This window comes from Borostomias antarcticus (assembly GCF_949987555.1).
Source record: "Borostomias antarcticus genome assembly, chromosome: 6".
NCBI lineage: Eukaryota > Metazoa > Chordata > Actinopteri > Stomiiformes > Stomiidae > Borostomias > Borostomias antarcticus.
Genome location: NC_140239.1, coordinates 27,670,078 through 27,689,726, shown reverse-complemented (window position 1 = coordinate 27,689,726; position 19,649 = coordinate 27,670,078). Strand labels below are relative to the sequence as shown.

General features: G+C 47.6%; 1 protein-coding gene across 1 annotated transcript in view; it reads left to right on the top strand.

Moving 5' to 3' along the window:
* Positions 1 to 695: 695 nt before the first annotated feature.
* Positions 696 to 19,649, top strand: part of LOC311310406 (MAM domain-containing glycosylphosphatidylinositol anchor protein 2) — a gene marked incomplete at both ends in the record, with an annotated part of 184,099 nt that continues 165,145 nt past the window's right edge. The window contains one exon of the mRNA XM_084439894.1: positions 696 to 768. Coding sequence (XP_084296020.1) covers positions 696 to 768 — 73 coding nt within the window. The remainder of the gene's footprint in view (positions 769 to 19,649) is intronic.

Here is a 19,649-nt window from a genome sequence, read left to right as displayed (position 1 = left end):
GACCCTCGCCATCACCGGACTGACCCTCGCCATCACCGGACTGACCCTCGCCATCACCGGAGATGAGTGGCGCGCGGCTCAGGGTGCAGCCGTGATGATGCTGTGAGCGCACAAACCACTGTGGCATATCGTCGGGTCAGAAACCACCTACAGTTTATTCCATGATAGCAAATTCCGGTGGACACGAAATGGCACCGTTTGACACAAGTCAGTTCACGGATTCTATCTGCAGACCAGGAGCAAGTCACGACAACAGCTGGAACTGGAGAGGAGCAATGTCTGTAGATGTCACAGTCGGTCTCTAGTCGAGCACATCTGTGTGAGTGGGACCACTCTTTGGGGTGCTACGAGAGTCATCGATAACACGGCGGAGTTGACGGCGCGTCCACTTGAGGTAGCCTAGTCGACGAATTTTCGGACAGTTTGCTAGGCCTGGCGGCTTCTATACAATACCTGCCATTATATCCTCTGTGGAGGCTATTGGCTATGCATTCGCAGTCTGTTTATTTTGACAGTGTAGCTTACTAAGGTGAGAACGCGTTTTTCTTTTGGACGTTCATAAATCCCGTCGCACCTGACTCACTGATTTCTAGTTGGTGTTCTATGCACGCGAGCTCCACCGCCTCGCAAACATCCCGCGCCTCGGAGGGACTTCTCGCCTTTGAGAGCAGGATATGTTGACATTAACGTAGAGGATGGATCTAATTATCTGTGTTTTGGGGCTCCTGCCGCTGTTTCTGCAGGGCATCCGCTGTCAAGGAGTGTACGGTAAGTGTAGCCTATTTCTCACCACGTCTGCACCAAACATGACCTTGTGAATTTGTCTTCATATTTCCCAAATATGTCCACGCGTTCGTCTATCAACATTGCTTACATATAGACCGAAATAAACGACCCATACATTAAAGCTGCTTTGAATTGTATCTTACAAGGTGAGAGTGGTAATGCTTTTTCCCTGATGCGCCGATCCGCTGAATCATAAACTGTTTAGGCTATTCTCGTCAATAGCCTAACCATCGTGGTGTTTAGCAGTTGTGTTAGATTGTTGCAGTTATGGTCTCTTAATTGTCATTTATCTTCCGACCATTATAGCCTACATAATGTGTTAATTAGGCTATACGCGCCAATACAGATGGCTTTGCCACGCACTGCGCGTCTTAAACCCGTCATGTGAAAGCACAGCGCCGTGTTGTAGCCTTTTAACACTTACTGTCTCTCCATTAAGAATTATAGTCAAATAATACATGAGGGTCTCTCTCTCTCTTTCTCTCTCTCTCTCTCTCTCTCTCTCTCTCTCTCTCTCCATCCCTCCCAGGGCACTTGTGATGCCTTGGATGAATCGTAATCTTTTTGGCAGCAATGTTTCTGTGGAAACGTGATTCAGTGGCGCAAACCTCTGGGGACACAGGGGCATACAATTCTGACCTGCAGCTGGTAGCTAGTAGCCCTGACCAGAGACAGTTCTGCTGCATGTAGTCAGACTGAGGGACTTGAATCAAAGTTCAACACCCATGCCCCATCATCACCCATAAGTTCACAGTCTACAGTAGGGTGGGGTGTATTGCAAGTTTGCTTGTAGATTAACTCTCACATGTCTTTGCTTCACGCCTATCTGCATCGCTGCTCACTGTTTGGCGTGGTGTTGTATCCAAGGCAATAATGCAGTTCGTAGAATTTCACAGGGGTGGGAATAGCGCTGAGTTCCAAAAGACAGGAAATAAACATGTAATAGATAGGCTTACTTCATTTTGATTGGCTATGCTCATTTTGATTGACTGTATTGGCTCCTATACTAGGGTAGATCTCCCACCATAGGCCTAAGGCAGGTGTTGCGAATAGATTAGACATAACGCATGTATTTTTACTTGATTAACTTTACAACAAATTATATCACCGAACACACACAACTGGAATTCATTGAATCCAATTATTCCATCCTTGAGATAATGTCACTCTAGGCTTCAAAATGCCACAATCAAATGTTGTCACATAGGCTACAGTAGCTTATACCATAGGGTAACTGTCAAAAAGCCATCCATACATGTATATCAGCAGGCATGCTGCTCATTATATCCCATAATGCTCATTGAACATAATGTTTAGGGACACCCAAAAGATTACAGCTTCACTAATCAACATCAGGGTTGTGGAGAGAAGGAACAAATGGAACTGTTTGTGCGTGCTCGTCTCTGTCAGAGCAAAGAAACAGGAAGAGAGGAAGTGTTGACGAGTCAGACTCCCTAGAGAACCCCCCTCCCCGCCCCTCTCTCTCTCTCTCCAAACCCTCCTCTCCCCTCCTGTCTGCCTGTCTTCCCAGTGTGCTTTGCTGAGTACCTGCCTCAGTCTGCCCTATTCGCTACAGTTACCGCTGGGGATTGTGGGTCAGTGGCATTATGTACGGAGGGCAGTCTGGATGGGCGCACTTATAGGCGTTCCCCATCCATGGGTAATGAGACATCAAATGGCTCAGAGAGAGAGAAAGAGAGGGAGAGAGAGTGGGAGTGAGGGAGTGAGAGAAATCCATAGTTTTCGTTAGGAACATCTCAACAGGGACTTGGAGGAGTAGTCACCACAAACCCTCGCCATTGCTCTAAGAAACACACAGTATGTCTATGCCCTGTGATCACATCAGTGCTGCTTTCCCAACCAGCGCAGTTTGCTTATGGCAAAGACTTTCATGTTTGTGAACTAAAGCGTGCATAGACCGTACCCCCATTATGTTGCATACAGAGCCCCAAGCCAAGCACGCGGCTCGTTTTCTAAGAACAGGCAGTGCCGAAGACCTGCAGAGGATTTACTTGGCTGTTGTTCATAGTCAACATTTAAAATGTATGGATGCGAAATGTCAATAGTGCATGCATGCGAGTGTAGCTATCAGTGAACCAATGGGAAACGTGGGGGGAAATACAGCAAGAAAGACCAAAAGACAACACAAAATACGCTATGAAATCAAATTAAAATGATCATTGTTAAAAGTTAATGTGTCAAACCATGGGTGTTACTACTGTACACGAAGGGACTGTTTTGCAGACATGTACAGTATTAAGCCAAGTCCTGGACTAAATTGCACTTTCAATGGAGATTAGCCATTCAACTTTCCATTTAGTCCAGACCTGGCCCTGGGCTTAATCTGTGTCCATTATACCCTGATTATCTTGTTTGGGGGTGGTTTTCGGTGTGTGATTTTCTGTGATGTTAGATCTGAGAGTCTTAAGTATCTTCAGCGAGTCTGCCAGAAACGTTGTGGATAATTGATGGTCAATCATTCTTGTATGGCTCCTGGCCACAGAGGAGTAGAGAGATACACTCCGACCCTCACCTGGCCCTGTCTGCACGTCTCTCTCTCTCACTCTCTCTCTCTACCTGTTTGTCAGTCCTTGCTGTTCATGCCTGTCTTCCTCACCTCTTCTGGGTCTCTCTCTCTCTCTCTCTGCCTGTCTGTCCTTCCTGTCATGCTTTCTCTCTGGGTCTCTCTCTCTCTCTCTCTCTCTCTCTCTCTCTCTCTCTCTGACACAGCGGAGTGCATGTTCACCTCATCCAGCACTCAGCTCTTTGTCAGTCTCTCAAGAGGTACAATAAGCTATAGCTCTTCCTCTTCCTGTCAAGGCTGCAGCATCATCCTATCTGAAGAAATCAGTCTCCAACTTCCCCCCCAAAACTCTCAAGTGGCAATTATTTCACGCTGCACTGACAGTCATGGATAGATGTGTGATATCCCTAAATTATAGTATGGCACTTTAATAGCAAATGAGAAGGACTCTTTAACATACTACAGAACTGTGTTTTCTGGTTGCGTCTCCATCTATGAAACAACTCTTTTACTGTTCCCACACTTCGCTCCCCATTCCCGACTGTGATGCTCCTGATGGGCTTCTGCTGTCGGGCCGCTGAGGGGAAGAGAGAAGTTCATAGCTCTCTCCTCCCTCTCTCAATCTTTACTCGCTTTCTCTCTCTCCTCCCTCTCCCTCTCTCAATCTTTACTCGCTCTCTCTCTCCCCCTCCTCTCTCGCTATCTCGTTTGCATTGATGTCCCCTGCAATTCCTGAGGTTTCTTTTCATGAGCCTGGTTCAGACGCCTTGGCTTCTAAGCTATGCAAATGCATTCCGCCAGTGAAACTAAAGCCGTCTTTGTTGGTGCTCAGAAGCCCTCCTCCACAGAGTCCTTCATCAATTCCCTTGGATTGAGACCCTCACGTTTCCCCCCGTAATGAGACAGTGTAGAAGGCTCTCTCTCTCTCTCTCTCTCTCTCTCTTCACAAGGGATGAGTGAGGGTTGACTTTTTCATGCCTCAGTCATAAGGGAATGGTGAGTTGTACAGTCCCGGACAATACAGTAGAATACCAATTTTAGTGCAGTGAAGAGTGGGAGAAGTGGGAGTATGAGGGACTACTCTAATACCCACGGGTACGCCTTTGGATAGCACTAACTTAATCATACAGAACGCCAGCCCTCGGAAGACACAGCCTTGTGGGTAAAGGCCACTGCAGCAGAGCTAGCTAGCCTGGAAACCTAGAGCCAGGATGGGAGGGGGTCAGGGCCGGGCTGGGTGAATATTTCATGCCCTGAAATGTAACCCCAGTCAGGCCAGGAGCCGAGCCGACGCTGTGAGATGGAACAACTTCAGTTTCGTTTTGTTGATGGGGGGGGGGGGCAGGCCATTCACCGCGGGTCAGGCCAGTTGGCGCGCCAGGCCACTGGGAAAATTCGATGGCCAGTCCGCCCCTGGAGGGGGTTAGACTGAGATTTTTGCCTTTCGTAAGCCTCATATGGTACATCTGGCGCGGCTTGTTGACTTACTCGGCCATATCAAGAGGGTCCAGTGGTCTTTCAAGTTCAAATTCAAATGAGCTTTATTAGCATTAAATACAATGGTATCTGTTGCCAAAGCAAAATGGTGATAATGGAGAACAGGAAGACTGAGGGGAGGTAAAGGGTTGCGTCAAAAGTGTGTTTCTCCTCATGTGGTCTTTTGTGCATTGTTGTATTTTTCATATACGGCTGAGACAGTATGATTCATATATGGATACAGGTGGATATATTCCCTGTATGATTCATAAATGGATACAGATGGATTAGATATATTCCCAGTATAGATAGTCATAGATGGATACAGATGGATTAGATATATTCCCAGTATGAGTCATAGATGGATACAGATGGATTAGATATATTCCCAGTATAGATAGAGTCATAGATGGATACAGATGGATTAGATACTGTATATATTCCCAGTATGAGTCATAGATGGATACAGATGGATTAGATATATTCCCAGTATGAGTCATAGATGGATACAGATGGATTAGATATATTCCCAGTATAGATAGAGTCATAGATGGATACAGATGGATTAGATACTGTATATATTCCCAGTATGAGTCATAGATGGATACAGATGGATTAGATATATTCCCAGTTTGGGACTCAGAGATCATTGGTTCTCTGTAGCAATAGTTCTCCATAGAAAAAGAAGAAAGGGGTCTATGAAAGGACCTTTACGTGCCCGCTATCAGACTTTTACATCACCCTGCATTCATTTCTATGGAAACAGTAGCTGCACTCATGCTCCCTTGTGAGGGTGTAAGTAGGTCCAGAAACACCGGTCACCTCTGGATCAAAGCGGGCCAAATCCCTCCAGCCACACAAAGAGGCTTACTGGCACATTGTAACTTGGCGCCTGCAATTGTTAAGCTGCCCCCAAACCAAAGCTCCTGTTCACCTCCTCCTATAGGCTGCTGTTATTGCTGAATCCATCATTGAATGAACGATGATGGTGGTGACCACCGACAAGCTTGTCAGCACGTTTTTTTCTTTCTTATGCTAATGCTGTCGGCCATATTGGTGTCTATACACCGGTCAAGGCGCAGTAGGCGGTGGTCTGTTTCTGATGCAGGTTTGTACCGTGCACATGGCTAGAGGGACAGCCAGTATTGTTGAAGTTACTCTCATGGACGTTGAAGATTGAAAATAATCTTAGATACAAGCATGTGCTTTCCTGGGCCCCATCTTATTTCTACTTTACATGCTGGCCCTATGCGCTATTTTTGGAAAGCATGGAATCTCCTTCCACTGTCACGCTGACGATGTTCAAATCTATCTGCCACTACGGTCCAAAGGCAAAGACTGTATGCAGCCATTACTGGACTGCCTGAGTGACGTCAAGTCTTGGATGAGCTCTACCTTTTTAAATCTTATTGAGTCCAAGACCGAGATCATCCTTTTCGGATGACACGCTCCCTCATCCTCCTCTGTCGATGCCCTGGGCCCCTTGAGCTCCAACGTTGGTTCCTCTGTGAAGAATCTTGGGGTGGTTTTCGACAGTGATTTTAAATAAACAGATCAGTGCGGTAGTTAAGACAAGCTTTTTTCAACTGCGTCTCCAAGCTAAGACCAAGCCCTACCTCTCTGCTACTGACCTAGAGAGGGTGATCCATGCCTTCATCACTTCTAGACTCGACTACTCTAACGCCCTGTATGTTGCGATGGATGAGTCTTCCCTCAACCGACTACAGCTTGTCCAGAATGCTGCCGCTCGCCTCCTCACAGGCAAGAAGAAGAGTGACCACATCACGCCAGTCCCGGCCTCACTCCATTGGCTCCCGGTCCGCTTTCGCATCGATTTTAAACTCTTGCTAGTGGTTTTTAAAGCCCTAAACGGCCTGGCCCCTCTGTACTTCCCCGAGCTCCTGCATGGCCACACCCCAGCCAGAGCCTTAAGGGCTACTGACCAACTGCGGTTGGAGGTGCCCAAAACTAGACTTAAGTCTAGAGGCCACAGGGCCTTTGTGGCAGCTGCCCCCAGGCTATGGAACAACCTGCCCCTCCATGTAAGATCCTCCTAGACCCTTGAGTTTTTAAAATCCTCCCTAAAGACCCACCTTTCTCTCCCTGGCGTTTTAACCAGTCTGTGCCCAAGTCTTGTTCATGTTCAATGTCTGTATTGTTTTGCTGTTATTTCCTTGTCATGAAATGTCAAATGTTTTTGTCAGAAATGTCATGTCAGAAATGTGTTTTTTTTTTAAATCTGGGACCCACCTTTGTACAGCACTTTGGTCGACTGCTGTCATTTTAAACGTGCTATATCAATACATTTTGATTCGATTCGATTTGATTAACGCGACGAATATAGATTGTTGAATCTGAAACAAGCTGACCTCCGACCTCATGTTTCCGTCAGGGTTGAGTTGTCGTTGCGTTGGCCGACAGGCAGGGCCGTCCCCTGGCCTTCTACCGCGCCACTCCAGACCACACGCAGGCAGTCTCTCTTAAGTGCTCCGCTCCCGTGAAGTGATGTCTGTTGTCATGGCGACGGTGCGCGAAAGGCGCGCTCCCCATGTCCTCCTGTGACGTTCCTCCGCTCCCTCCCTCCCTCCCTCCCTTCCTCCCTCCTTCCCTCTCTCCCTCCCTCTCTCTCTGATGCTCCCTTGCTCGCCGTGCCCTCCTCCCCCCCTCCCTCTCTCTCCGATGCTCCCTCCCTCCCTCCCTCCCTCCCTCTCTCTCTCTCCGATGCTCCCTCGCTCCCTCCCTCTCTCTCTCTCTCCCTCCCTCCCTCTCTCTCCGATGCTCCCTCACTCCCTCCCTCTCTCCCTCCCTCTCTCTCCAATGCTCCCTCGCTCCCTCCCTCCCTCTCTCTCCGATGCTCCCTCACTCCCTCTCTCTCCGATGCTCCCTCGCTCCCTCCCCCTCTCTCTCTCCGATGCTCCCTTGCTCCCTCCCTCCCTCTCTCCCTCCCTCTCTCTCCGATGCTCCCTCGCTCCCTCCCTCTCTCCCTCCCTCCCTCTCTCTCTGATGCTCCCTCACTCCCTCCCTCTCTCCCTCCCTCTCTCTCCGATGCTCCCTCCCTCCGCCTCTCTCCGATGCTCCCTCGCTCGCCGTGCCCTCCCCTGCTCGCTCGCCCCGTATCGTTCTCTCACGGCGGGAATCGGTCGCCGAGACAAATGTGAAGTGATTGCAGAAATGGAAGCCCCCCCGCGGCCTGCTTACACATGTGCATGAGCACAAGAGAGAAATTCGGGGGGGGGTATGAAAAGGTGAGAGAATGCGAGAGATAGAGGGAGATAAAGAGAGCCATTTCATCGGTGCGAGGAGGCGACGGGAAAAGTGAGGCTACTTATCTCTGTAGCGAATAATGGTTAAGTAGCTCTGACAAGCAGGAACAGAGGGGCAAGGTAAGCGTGTTGACAGTGATGCCTTCAGTAGTGTTCCCGGCTTCGAACCCCTGTGAAAAAAACACTCAGGCAGTAGGGGGGCTGCACACACAGAGCCCTTTCTCTATCTCTCTTCCTCTAGTGCTCCCTCGTTCTCTGGTGCTGCCTCTCTCTATCTGTCTCTCTCTCTCTCTCTCTTTCTCTATCTCTCTCTCACCCTCTCTCATCCTCTAGTGCTCCCTCGTTCTCTGGTGCTGCCTCTCTCTTTCTCTCTCTCTCTCTTTCTCTATCTCTCTCTCTCTTTCTCTCTATCTCTCTCTCTCTCACCCTCTCTCATCCTCTAGTGCTCCCTCTTTCTCTGGTGCTGCCTTTCTCTTTCTCTATCTCTCTCTCTCACTGTTCCTGCTGCACTGTGTGGACTTCAACCCTCAGTGTCAGGGTGTGTGTGTGTGTGTGTGTGTGTGTGTGTGTGTGTGTGTGTAAGTGTGTGTGTGCATGCACCACCCATGTAGCGCACTGCTGTGATTTAGAGAGATAATGGATGGGTGTGTGATGTATCGCTACACTCTCACATCAGCCCAGCCAGAGGGGGATTCGTCACGGGCTCAGACCGCATCTCGTAAGTGTCTGTGATCATGTGACGGAGTGATCGCGCTTCGCATTACACTTACTTAGACTCATGGCCTCCTTTTAAAGAGACAAGAGGCCTTCAGAATGGCACTGTGCAATCGTTACAATCTTCTTGGTTAGGAAGCCAAAAGAGGATTGTGTCTGGACCAGGAATGTTTGTGTACCTTATTTTTGTGACCTTTCAAGACATGAGGTCATTCTGAACTTCGGGTAAACAGTTCAGCATTCAGGTGATGACCCAAGATTTGGTCTTGACCTTTGGGTAAACAGGGTCTTAGGATGTACCTCCTTGTATTTGTGGTGTAGACAGTATTACATGTTAATTTAGTAGGCCTCTTGGGAGAATTCTCTTCCCAGATCCTGTGTATCCCAGAAGCCATTGCTCACATCGGGACGCCGCTCCGCCCTAATTAGCTGCATGGAATCCTGCCCTGAGACATGGAGGTCCCATGTGACCCATTGAGAGTTCACCAGCAATAGAGCACCATTGATTCTTGAACGGATACATCATCCTAACAGTCCACCATTGCCCTCCTCAGCATTTCTTGGTCAGGAAGCTGCTACATGGCATAATGTTCCTTAGTCATCTTTTCAGTTACAGGGATTAAAATTACAATATTCAAATGAGGTTACATGCAGGGCGCTTCCTCTCAGATCAGGCACTGTAACTTTGTCGGACTGGTTACCAGTGGAGTACATTCTCAGTGCTTGATCTTCATTGAAATTCAGGAATTGGCATTTAAATACCGTATCTGCAATCCTATAATTCTTCCCCAAAATCCTTCCGGTGCTTTTCCCTGGCAGTTATTGTCCCCAACAAAACGGATTGCTTTTAAATCATATCTGATTCAATTCTGTTCCCTATTCTCAAGAAAAGCTTTCATTGAATATTAAAAGCAATCTGCTGTTTTGATGTGTTTGTGCTAGACATTGCTCTTGGGGTTTTTATTTGTATTTTTTATGTTTGACATCACACATATGGTTGCAAAATTCTGGGAATATTCAACGTTGGAAACTTTCCATGGGAATTAACAGGAATATATGGGAATTAATGGGAATTAACATGAATAAACTGGGAATTTTGGGGGTTATTTATACCAGCTGTATTAACCTTACCATACATTTATATAAACATTTTGTTTTGTCATAAGCAGACATGCAGGCAGACATTTCTAATACAAATTGCATTACATTTTTGACTGAATCTATTTGTGAGTAGAAGGTTTATGGATTCTACAGCCCACTTAGGGGCAGATGCACTAATGTTTCCGAGCGCAGCATAAACAGCGCCTTGGGCAGTCCGCACAAAGCGTGCGGTGTGTCTTCAGTTTGCGTTGGACGTACAAAACCTGCGCCTTAATGCGCAACCAGTCCCCGCCCTCAAACCGTAATGTGCGCAGGGAAAATATAGCGATTTACAGTACGCAGTCTGGCTTTGTCCATAATTAGACTACCTCTGAGGAATTGACTGCTTTAAATTATGAGGACTGATGTGGTATATAGCCTATCTTTAGGCTGGTCATTGCTGTTGATGATGTAATGTGATGATCACATCGGCCTTGTACATCTTATTTGCAAGTGCATTGTAAGCTATTCGTGACACAATTCATTTTCTAAAGCCAATTGTTTCATTACAAAACCTTGTAGCTCTGAATGGTGCCAATTGTAATCAGTGAATGTCTGCATTGTGAATCCATTCCATGTTATAATCATAATTGACTGCATTTGAATAATTTCAGGCCTTAATACATAGGGACATATTAAATCTATCCGAGACCAATTTGATTTGTAGGCTATACGACCTCGGAAATATCAGTGTTGCACAAATATCGGATTATCAAAAATATAATAATTGCTCCCCCATGCATGAAGTTCATAAAACGGTATGTTCATAATTAACAGGGGATATGGTCATGTGTGGGCTGGTGAGTTATGCACAGCTGGATTACACCTGCTTTTCAAAGGCGGAAAAAAGACGTGCGCTTTACCCCGCAGTTTTCATACATACGATGGGATATGAATTATGATTGCACATCTCCTCCCCACATTTTCACACCCACCTCTCCCTCGACCCTCCCGTGAATGCATATGCATGAGTAGGAAAGCGCAACTTGCCCTTCTGTGGGCCTGCGCCAGGCAGAATGCGGTTTGACCCATGTGTGGTCGCTAACATTTTAGAACATCTGCCCCTTAATGTGCAGGATGCTAGGAATTAGCTGTGCATGTGATGGAAGAATGCACTGATCATGTGAGGGAGGAATACACAGCGCAGAGTTGAAATTCAACTGCATTTGCATTAAATCAGGTTGTTTTAACCAAGATTGCTACACGATTTAGAATTGAGCGATTTTGGGGTTCAGTGTCTTGCTCAATAATTTTTTGGCAGACGAGAGCTGGGATTGAACCAGGGACCTCACCAGCCTTCCGCTCTACCTCCTGAGCTACATGCCATCCTGTCAGATCCTAGATCCCATTCCCCCAAGGGTGGTTAGTTTAATCTCGGCTTGAGGGTTCGTCGCATAATAGCAACCCTGTCTGGTATCGGAAGTACGCTTGCGAGCTGAGAGGGTCAAGGGTTTCTCTCTCCCCTTCGCATTGACGACTGACTGGGGTGTGTGACGGATCCTCAGCAGTTGGACACTAGGTCCGGGTCTATTGACCGCCAAATTGGGTGGAAACGGGATAAAATCCTAAAATAAATGCATAAAATAAAATAAAAAGTTGTTGAAAAAAAAGCTGTTATAGGCTACAAAAAACATATTTCCAAAATCCACGAGCACTTCCCATGGTAGATTTCAGGAAATTTACTAGAAATGTTCTGCCCCTTTGCAACCCTAATCACACCATTAGGTATGGACTTTAAAAAGTGCAGTGAAAAACAGTGGACCAATATTATTGGAGCTCTCGTTCCATTTTATCGGAGCTACTTTAAACATAATTTATTTTTGCAAGGCCTCTACAGAGCCTGCTGCTCATAATCTAATGTCAATTGAAACAGATGACTACTAACGATGAGGACCAGGGAGGGACAACAGCAGTAAACGCAGGGCGTCGTGTATTCCTGCCTCATCTCCATTCCCTCCCGATACCAGGAACGTCTCCACGTCACGCTGAATCATAACACAGACACACTCCTACAGAGAGGACGAGAGGGAGAGAGAGGGAGAGAGAGGGAGAGGGAGAGCAGGTCACAGTGGAGACTGAGCGACTGAAAAACATTTCCAGGTACAGAGAGAATAGGAGTATGACAGGCTGCATAAAAGCGCGTCACTGTGAAATTAAACAGGCCGGCAGCGCAGAGAGAGGAAGAGAGAAAAATAGAGAGCAAAAATGATGGATGGAGGGAAGCGGAGAGCGAGAGAAAGAGAGAAAGAAACAAATACAAATGGTTTTCACTGACTAGAGTAGCAGGGAGTAGATACCTGTCATCTGAGTGCCTGTGACAGCTGCCCACACACACACACACACACACACACACACACACACACACACACACACACACACACACACACACACACACACACACACACACACACACACACACACACACTGTCCCATTGAAGCTGTGGATCTTCAGTGAATGGCATTGGGCTCCTTTTGGTAAAGCTAGCCACCACTCACAGAGACTAAAGATACTAACCAACCCGCACACGCATGTTTATGTGTAGAGATAATTTTTATGCTTTTGCTTTTATTGTTTCATTTTAATCTGTTCTCACTGTGTTTTATGATTTATGTTTTTATCCATCTTCTTCTATGTAAAACACTGTCAGCTATATTAATTTGTATGAACGGTGCTATAGAAATGAAATGACGTTGACATAGAGGGTTTAGTTCCAGGGACTTGATTTCATATTAACCTGTTCTCCCTATTTGCTGAAGACCCTTTATTGAGAGGCCCTGCTCAAATATGCCAACTATGAATAAAGGGTTAGTCGTATGGACGTAATATTCTCTGTGCTCTCTGAGCTCTAACAAGACTGAAATTCAGACTCTAGAGTGACTCGAGAAGAACAACCAAATCACTTCTGCAAGGAATTAATAAATACTTTTTAAATCTGTGAAGCCATGAGTGGGAAATTCCCAGTGCGTTAGATCTCATAGGATGTTATGTTTTACATTTTTGGTTTGAAATGCAGTGTTCGATGTGCTAACAGGTGTTTGTGCATGTGCGTGTGTGTGTGTGCACGTGCGTGTGCGTGCGCATGCGCGTGCATGTATCTGAACATGTGTTTAATTTAGCTGTCTTATCCTCCCTGGAGCATGTACCTATAGCGCTTCCACCTCACTTAAAGTGCGAATACTGTAACACCGTCCTCACAAATACTGTAACACCGTCCTCACAAATACTGTAACACCGTCCTCACAAATACTGTAACACCGTCCTCACAAATACTGTAACACCGTCCTCACACAAATACTGTAACACCGTCCTCACAAATACTGTAACACCGTCCTCACACAAATACTGTAACACCGTCCTCACAAATACTGTAACACCGTCCTCACAAATACTGTAACACCGTCCTCACACAAATACTGTAACACCATCCTCACAAATACTGTAACACCGTCCTCACAAATACTGTAACACCGTCCTCACAAATACTGTAACACCGTCCTCACAAATACTGTAACACCGTCCTCACAAATACTGTAACACCATCCTCACACAAATACTGTAACACCGTCCTCACAAATACTGTAACACCGTCCTCACAAATACTGTAACACCGTCCTCACAAATACTGTAACACCGTCCTCACAAATACTGTAACACCGTCCTCACAAATACTGTAACACCGTCCTCACAAATACTGTAACACCGTCCTCACAAATACTGTAACACCGTCCTCACACAAAGGCCTGCAGGAAGCACTGAACGCCCAAGTCGACTTAACATGCAGGAACACATTCCACTCAGGCGGCGCGATCGGGATGCATTACAACACGGCCACCTATGAACACATGTTGATGATATTCATGTTTTCTAGAGTAGCCATTCCAGGAGCAGCTCAGCCAATTTGGATGCAAAGCCCCCCTCCCCTCCCACTCCCCTCCCCTGTGAGAGCCTCCCGCTGCGTGTGCAACTCCGCCAGTAATACCCGGCTGATCTCGGCGATGCTACCGGGGTAATTGGAAGTATGACAGCCACCAAAAATCCCCTTTAGCCCCGGGTGAGCGCCTTTTCAATCCCACCGTTCCTCTGTAGGAAGCACAGCCCGGAGGAAAGGCTCAGGCCTTTCAACTGGCAAACATCAAATGGCCGCCGCTCTCGCCACGGTCAACGTCCTTTTTTACGGTCAGCATCAGAGAGAAGGGGAGGGAGAAAGACAGTGAGAGAAAGAGGGGGAAAGAGGGGGAAAGAGAGTGAGAGAAAGAGGGGGAAAGAGAGGGGGAAAGATAGGGGGGGTGGGGGGGGAGTGGTAGAGAGAATGAGAGAAAGAAAGTATAACCACTTGGTAGACGTAGTGTGGATGTTCAGATGGAGGACACTGAGAGAGAAAGAGAGAGAGGGAGAGACTGGGAATGGACAATAGGCAGACTCAGCAGGTCGCCATCTTACAAGATGCTGAAAAGAAGCATTAGCATCTCTTGAGCCAAGTTAGCCGTGGCGCTACTGCAGACGCAGCTGCAATAACCGTTTGAGATCTGGAGTATAAATCTGTGTTTTTAAATTCAATTCGCTGATTGAATATCAATGTACTGTAAATGTATTCAGCTTTGCGTTCCACAGTCACGTAGGATGAGGTGTACGTTTATGTCATTATGTAGCTACAGTAGGTACGGTAAGTGCTTCCCTCTCTACTGCAGTCTTGTCTCACTTTTTCTTTTTTCTTGTTGCAGTTGGTGTAGTGAGGCATTGCCATGGCAGTGTGTGTGTGTGTGTGTGTGTGTGGGTGGGGGGGGGGTACAAGGGAAATGTAACTGTCAAACCTGGTACCGTAGGACAGGCACACCGCATTCTGCTCTCTGTCTCTCTAATAACCCAAACCGGGTTGTATGTACAGTAACGGGGATGTCTAGCGGCAGTTCGGCACCCCGAGCCACTTCCTGTAACTTCAACAACGCGTCACGAGGAGAAGGTCAGGAAAAAGTCCCCTTTGCACGCTGAGCACGTCTCGTTTTGCGGGGGCTTGATCACAATTAGGAGCGATTACCGTTCGCTCCTAATAGACACATTCCAGTGTAGCGTGCGTGTTGTCACCCTTTACTCAGCCAACTGGCCCCCTGCTGATTCACACGGAGGATGAGAGGATGAGAGGAGGAGGAGGATGATTTGTCACCCCCCTCCCCCCCCCGTCTCCAGATAGTCTGTGACGACCTCCTTCCGGCGCGAGGTTACATAAGCTCGTGCCGGGGTTTCCAGCGGGGGGCAGAGGGGGTCGACAGGCGTTTGCGGGGGGGGCAGAGGAAAGGGGGGGGCGCGCGTGGGACGAGGCACGGCGCTGAGATAACCCGCGGTGACAGCCTGGACCTTTCTCTCGCTCGCTTACCTCCCCTGCACGGATGAGAGGAGGTGAGAAAGAGAACCCTTCCCTCCACAGCAAGGAGGGGGTTTTAGGGGGGGGGGGTTCGGTCACAGCCACTAACGGACAGGCGTTTCACCAGGAGGGCCGTGCGTGCCTACAAATTGGAGCTCTCTTTCCGACATGTACTGTGCTACATCTACATGTAGGACATTTACACACGCAATACATGGAAATGCTCTCTCGCTCTCACACACTCGTACACGCGTTAACGGCTACATCCCACGCGCGCAGAGTACAGAAGAGTACGCCCACAGACATACAAGCGGAGGCGGGTCTTTGGTTTTTCCCATTAAAAGACTTCCTTGTCGTGGGGGGGGGGGGGTGTATGCTGGGACACCGTGACATCACCCACATTGTTGCGCAATCCCCGGGGGCGGGGCTTTTCGTTGGTATGGCAACATTCAGACCCTTTTTGATGACTTATTCAACGCCATCGCTCATATCGCAGTCAAAGTACGCCACGACAGTAGTTAGAAATTCTAGTCCTGAGGAACTCTTATCTGAATGCACTCCTGTAATCTGAAATGACAGCTGCACAGGTAAGATACATTTATTTTGGATAAATTGCAGTTGAGAGGGAACGAGTTTGCAACATTATCTTGGCTTGAGCGTCTTGGTTTCCATTATTGTGCAGATGCTTTTATCCCAAGCGATTTACAATAAGTGCATTCAAGATATAGGTAGTCAAGTGTATTACTACTCACCAGAACTCGCAAGTATCTAAGAGCCGAACCTCGTGCTGAAGTAAAAGTGTAAGAACAGCTAAGCACAAATACAACGCTAGGAGGAAAGGTCAGGGTAATATATCTTGGTTTGTTATTGTACGTAGGTGTGTTTGTGCTTGGCTGAGACCGGTATCACGCTCTAAAGCCTAAGGCTAAGGGGCTTGTTGTGCTCCTCATCTGTCCACACCTTCAATTTAGACTTACTCTCCCCTCAGATCCGCCTGTCATGCCCCACAGTCCCCCGAGCCAAGACAACATTAGTCTTTATCGCTCTGGCCTTGACCCAGCCCAGGCGGAGTGTCAACCGTAAATGAAAATCTTACTTGGTTTAGTTGAGATCGATAGTTTATAACGTGAAGAAGGAAGTGACATAGTTTCAGGATGAAGAGGACAGGGAAGTGATATCACACAGGAAGAATTTGTAGTTTTAACAGACTGATTCTAGAGGAACGAACTACAAAGTTAAAACAACAGTCAAGTAGGAAAACAAAACACAGTGGTGAGACTTGAATTTCATTCACACAACCCAGACCCATCTCAGAGCTCCAGCCAGCCTGGGTGTGCTGGTCCTGGCCCCCAACCTACAGGTCCGGGTACCGGCGGGCAGCACCAGGCACAGAACACTGCTTCAACCACATGGGCCCGTTAGTCACTTCCTGCTCACGGAGGGCTCGGATTCATCAGCATTTGAGTGTTGAGTTCCTATCATTCGGGCCTCATTGGGGCCTCAGTGATGTGAACTGTACAGTTGCACGCGGAGCAGGAGGAGGTTTCATAGAACTTTCATAGAATGAGACACTGCTAAAATACCGTTTTTCATTTGGTTCTTATTCGGTTGGGCGCTTTAATCCCAGATACACGTTTCATAAACATTCGGGCTGCGATTTAACTCACGGACGGATGTTTCGCTGGGCGAGCAGCAAGAGTGTTTGACGTGACTTTCAGAAGAACTAAGAAGCTAGGTTTTTTGTTTGTTTTTTTGATCCACTTTCAGCCTCAGTCGCACGCCTGCTGTCATGCAACACGAGCAATGAGCCCCGGGCGCCATTACCGCCCGCGGAGATACCGCACGCGGAGATACTGCACGCGGAGATACCGCCGGCTCCGCTGTTGACGAAGCTCAGCGTGACGTCCCGCGGATGAGCTCAGGAAGACGAAGACGCTCTCGTGGTTCTGTCTGCGGCGCGGCGTGGTTCGGCTCCTGAGAGAGAGAGAGAGAGAACGGAGGCTCTCTAGGAGAGGGAGGGGACGTCCAGATTGCTACGGAGCTTCGCCATGGCGCTCGGTCACCAAGTTCTCAGAGGAACGTTTCAAAGGAAACGAGGGGGTAGGGGAATAAAAATAAAGAGAAGGAATTTATTTAAAAAACAAAAAAATCTGGGGAAGATAATTTGAGTCGACTTCAAGAAGACGGGCTCTCAGTAGATTGTCTACTACGTCTGGTATTCAGGCGCTGAAATTTTGTTGAAGGAAGTTGGGGGAAAAAACGGGCGGATATCCCGTCAAAATTCCGTAGAGAGTAGTAGTAGACAGTCCGGACCGGAAGTGATGTGTTTTTTTAAGAACTTCCTTTTAAAAATTCTAAGCGGCTGAAATCCAGACTCTCTCCTCCGTAGAGTCTGGCTCCGAGACTAGGCTCTCGGTAATCGCGTCACATTGTGAGGCTAACCCTGGAATGCCAAGAGGCCAGTTGCCACGCCGATGAGCCACTCAATCACGCATCCACTTGAATTAGCTGTTGAGGATGAAACAAACTAGATGATATTGACATTGAGCTGAGTGTTTATTTTCATCGGTTGCCCCTTGAATCCAGGGTCTACCTCCTCCTCTTGGCATCTATAAATCCTCTCATATTCCCGGTTTCCTGTCTTAATCATCCTGAAACCAGGGTGCAACAATGTAAGCCATGGCACCTCTCGCTGGGATCCAGTATTAAGTATTAGCAGAGGGAAGAGGCCCCAGCAGGGAGACGATTAAATTATGTCCTTTGAAGGTGCACCGGTGTCTGTGTCAGACGGAGACCATTATTAATATACGATGGCACATGCATACATCTGAAATGATCTCGAACGCCTCGTCACGGGTCATAAAATTCCCCAAGGTGCCTTTAGCTCATCACACACTGAGAGCCACTCCTGCGCCTCGCTTATAAATCACAGCCACCCTGCTAGGAGAGACGGTGGGAGAGAGAGAGAGAGAGGGAGAGAGAACTACCCTGGTGTTTTTATTAGATTGCACAGACGAAACGATATTAGTTTTGAGCAGTTTGATTCAACATCGGAGCCGTAAGCGCTGTACTTTCTAAAGGTGAGGAGAAGGTCAGCGGACAGATTGTCTGGTCTGCGTGGCTCGCCAGAGAAGGTTAACTTTGTCCTGTTCGCTTCCATCACGCCATCTCATCTCATGATTTGCCGGCGACACTTCACTTGGCACCTCCGTCACGCGTACACTAACAGATCCATGGCTTTACCGCGTGATGACACATCTGCAAATTGGCTCGACATAAAGACAAGACGTGTTTACCTCAAATATTACACTCGTCTCTCTTGCGTGGGGTTGTTGTTGACATGCTGTTTATGAAAGTAAGTTACGGTATCAATCATACCGCATCGATGATCGAGTAGTGACAGCTCAGAACTGAGAATGAACCCAGAATTATTGCCAAGAAATATCTCAGCTGTCGGTTCGGTACTTCAAACCCGATTCGCTGACTGTTCTGTGCTTTGAAGACATCAGACGTGCACCTGTCTGAGTAACCGATCTCCCCGCCGTGCTGCGCGCAGCGTTGGCACCGGGAGACACCCCGGAGTCCGCCGCCATCGACCTGATTACCTGACTGAATAAAGCAGATGCGCATCAAGCTCATTAAAAACTATAAAGAGGTGTCAACAAGCCTAGCTAGAGGTTAAACATACCCATGGAGGAAATGGATGTTGGTAATTGAAATCCACCCCTCCCCCCACCCTCACCCTCCTCCTTCTCCTCCTCCTCTCTTCCGTCTCCCCTTGATAGATAGCCCAAATGAGCTGTCATCCATGATTGATTTTCACATTTCAGGGATGCCTGCTCTGCCGGAGGACCATGCGAGAGGGAGTGGGGCGGTTGTGCCCCGGGGGCGTGGCGTTTAGGGGAGGAGTCTAGGGGAGTAAGGGGCTGATCTCATCTGGTCTCTCACGCACAGCATGTAAATGCATCACGCCGAGGCGTTCTGCAGTCATCTGCACAGAACGTAAGTCCGTAGGTGCCTGTAATGGCTTTGGGCATGTAATGTTTCAGAGTAGGGTGATTGCATGATTATTTTATGGATATCTCATTAAAATAACGCTGACTAGGATGTGTGTTAAAACGTGTGTCATTGTGATACTAAAATGGGGCTTTTGCAACCATCAGAGCATTTTATACTAATTTGTCCAGTCATACTGTAGGTATTACCATGCGATTGGGTTTTCCCTGATTACAAATCAAATACACAGCAGCAGGGTTTGGGGAAAATACAGTATTTGATTTCAGCATTGAAACTGCAAGGTTTGAAATAACCTCTATTCACACTGTTCATCTCCAATGGGTCTTGCTGCTTAGCGATGCACTGTGCTTAAGAAAGACATGTCGCTTT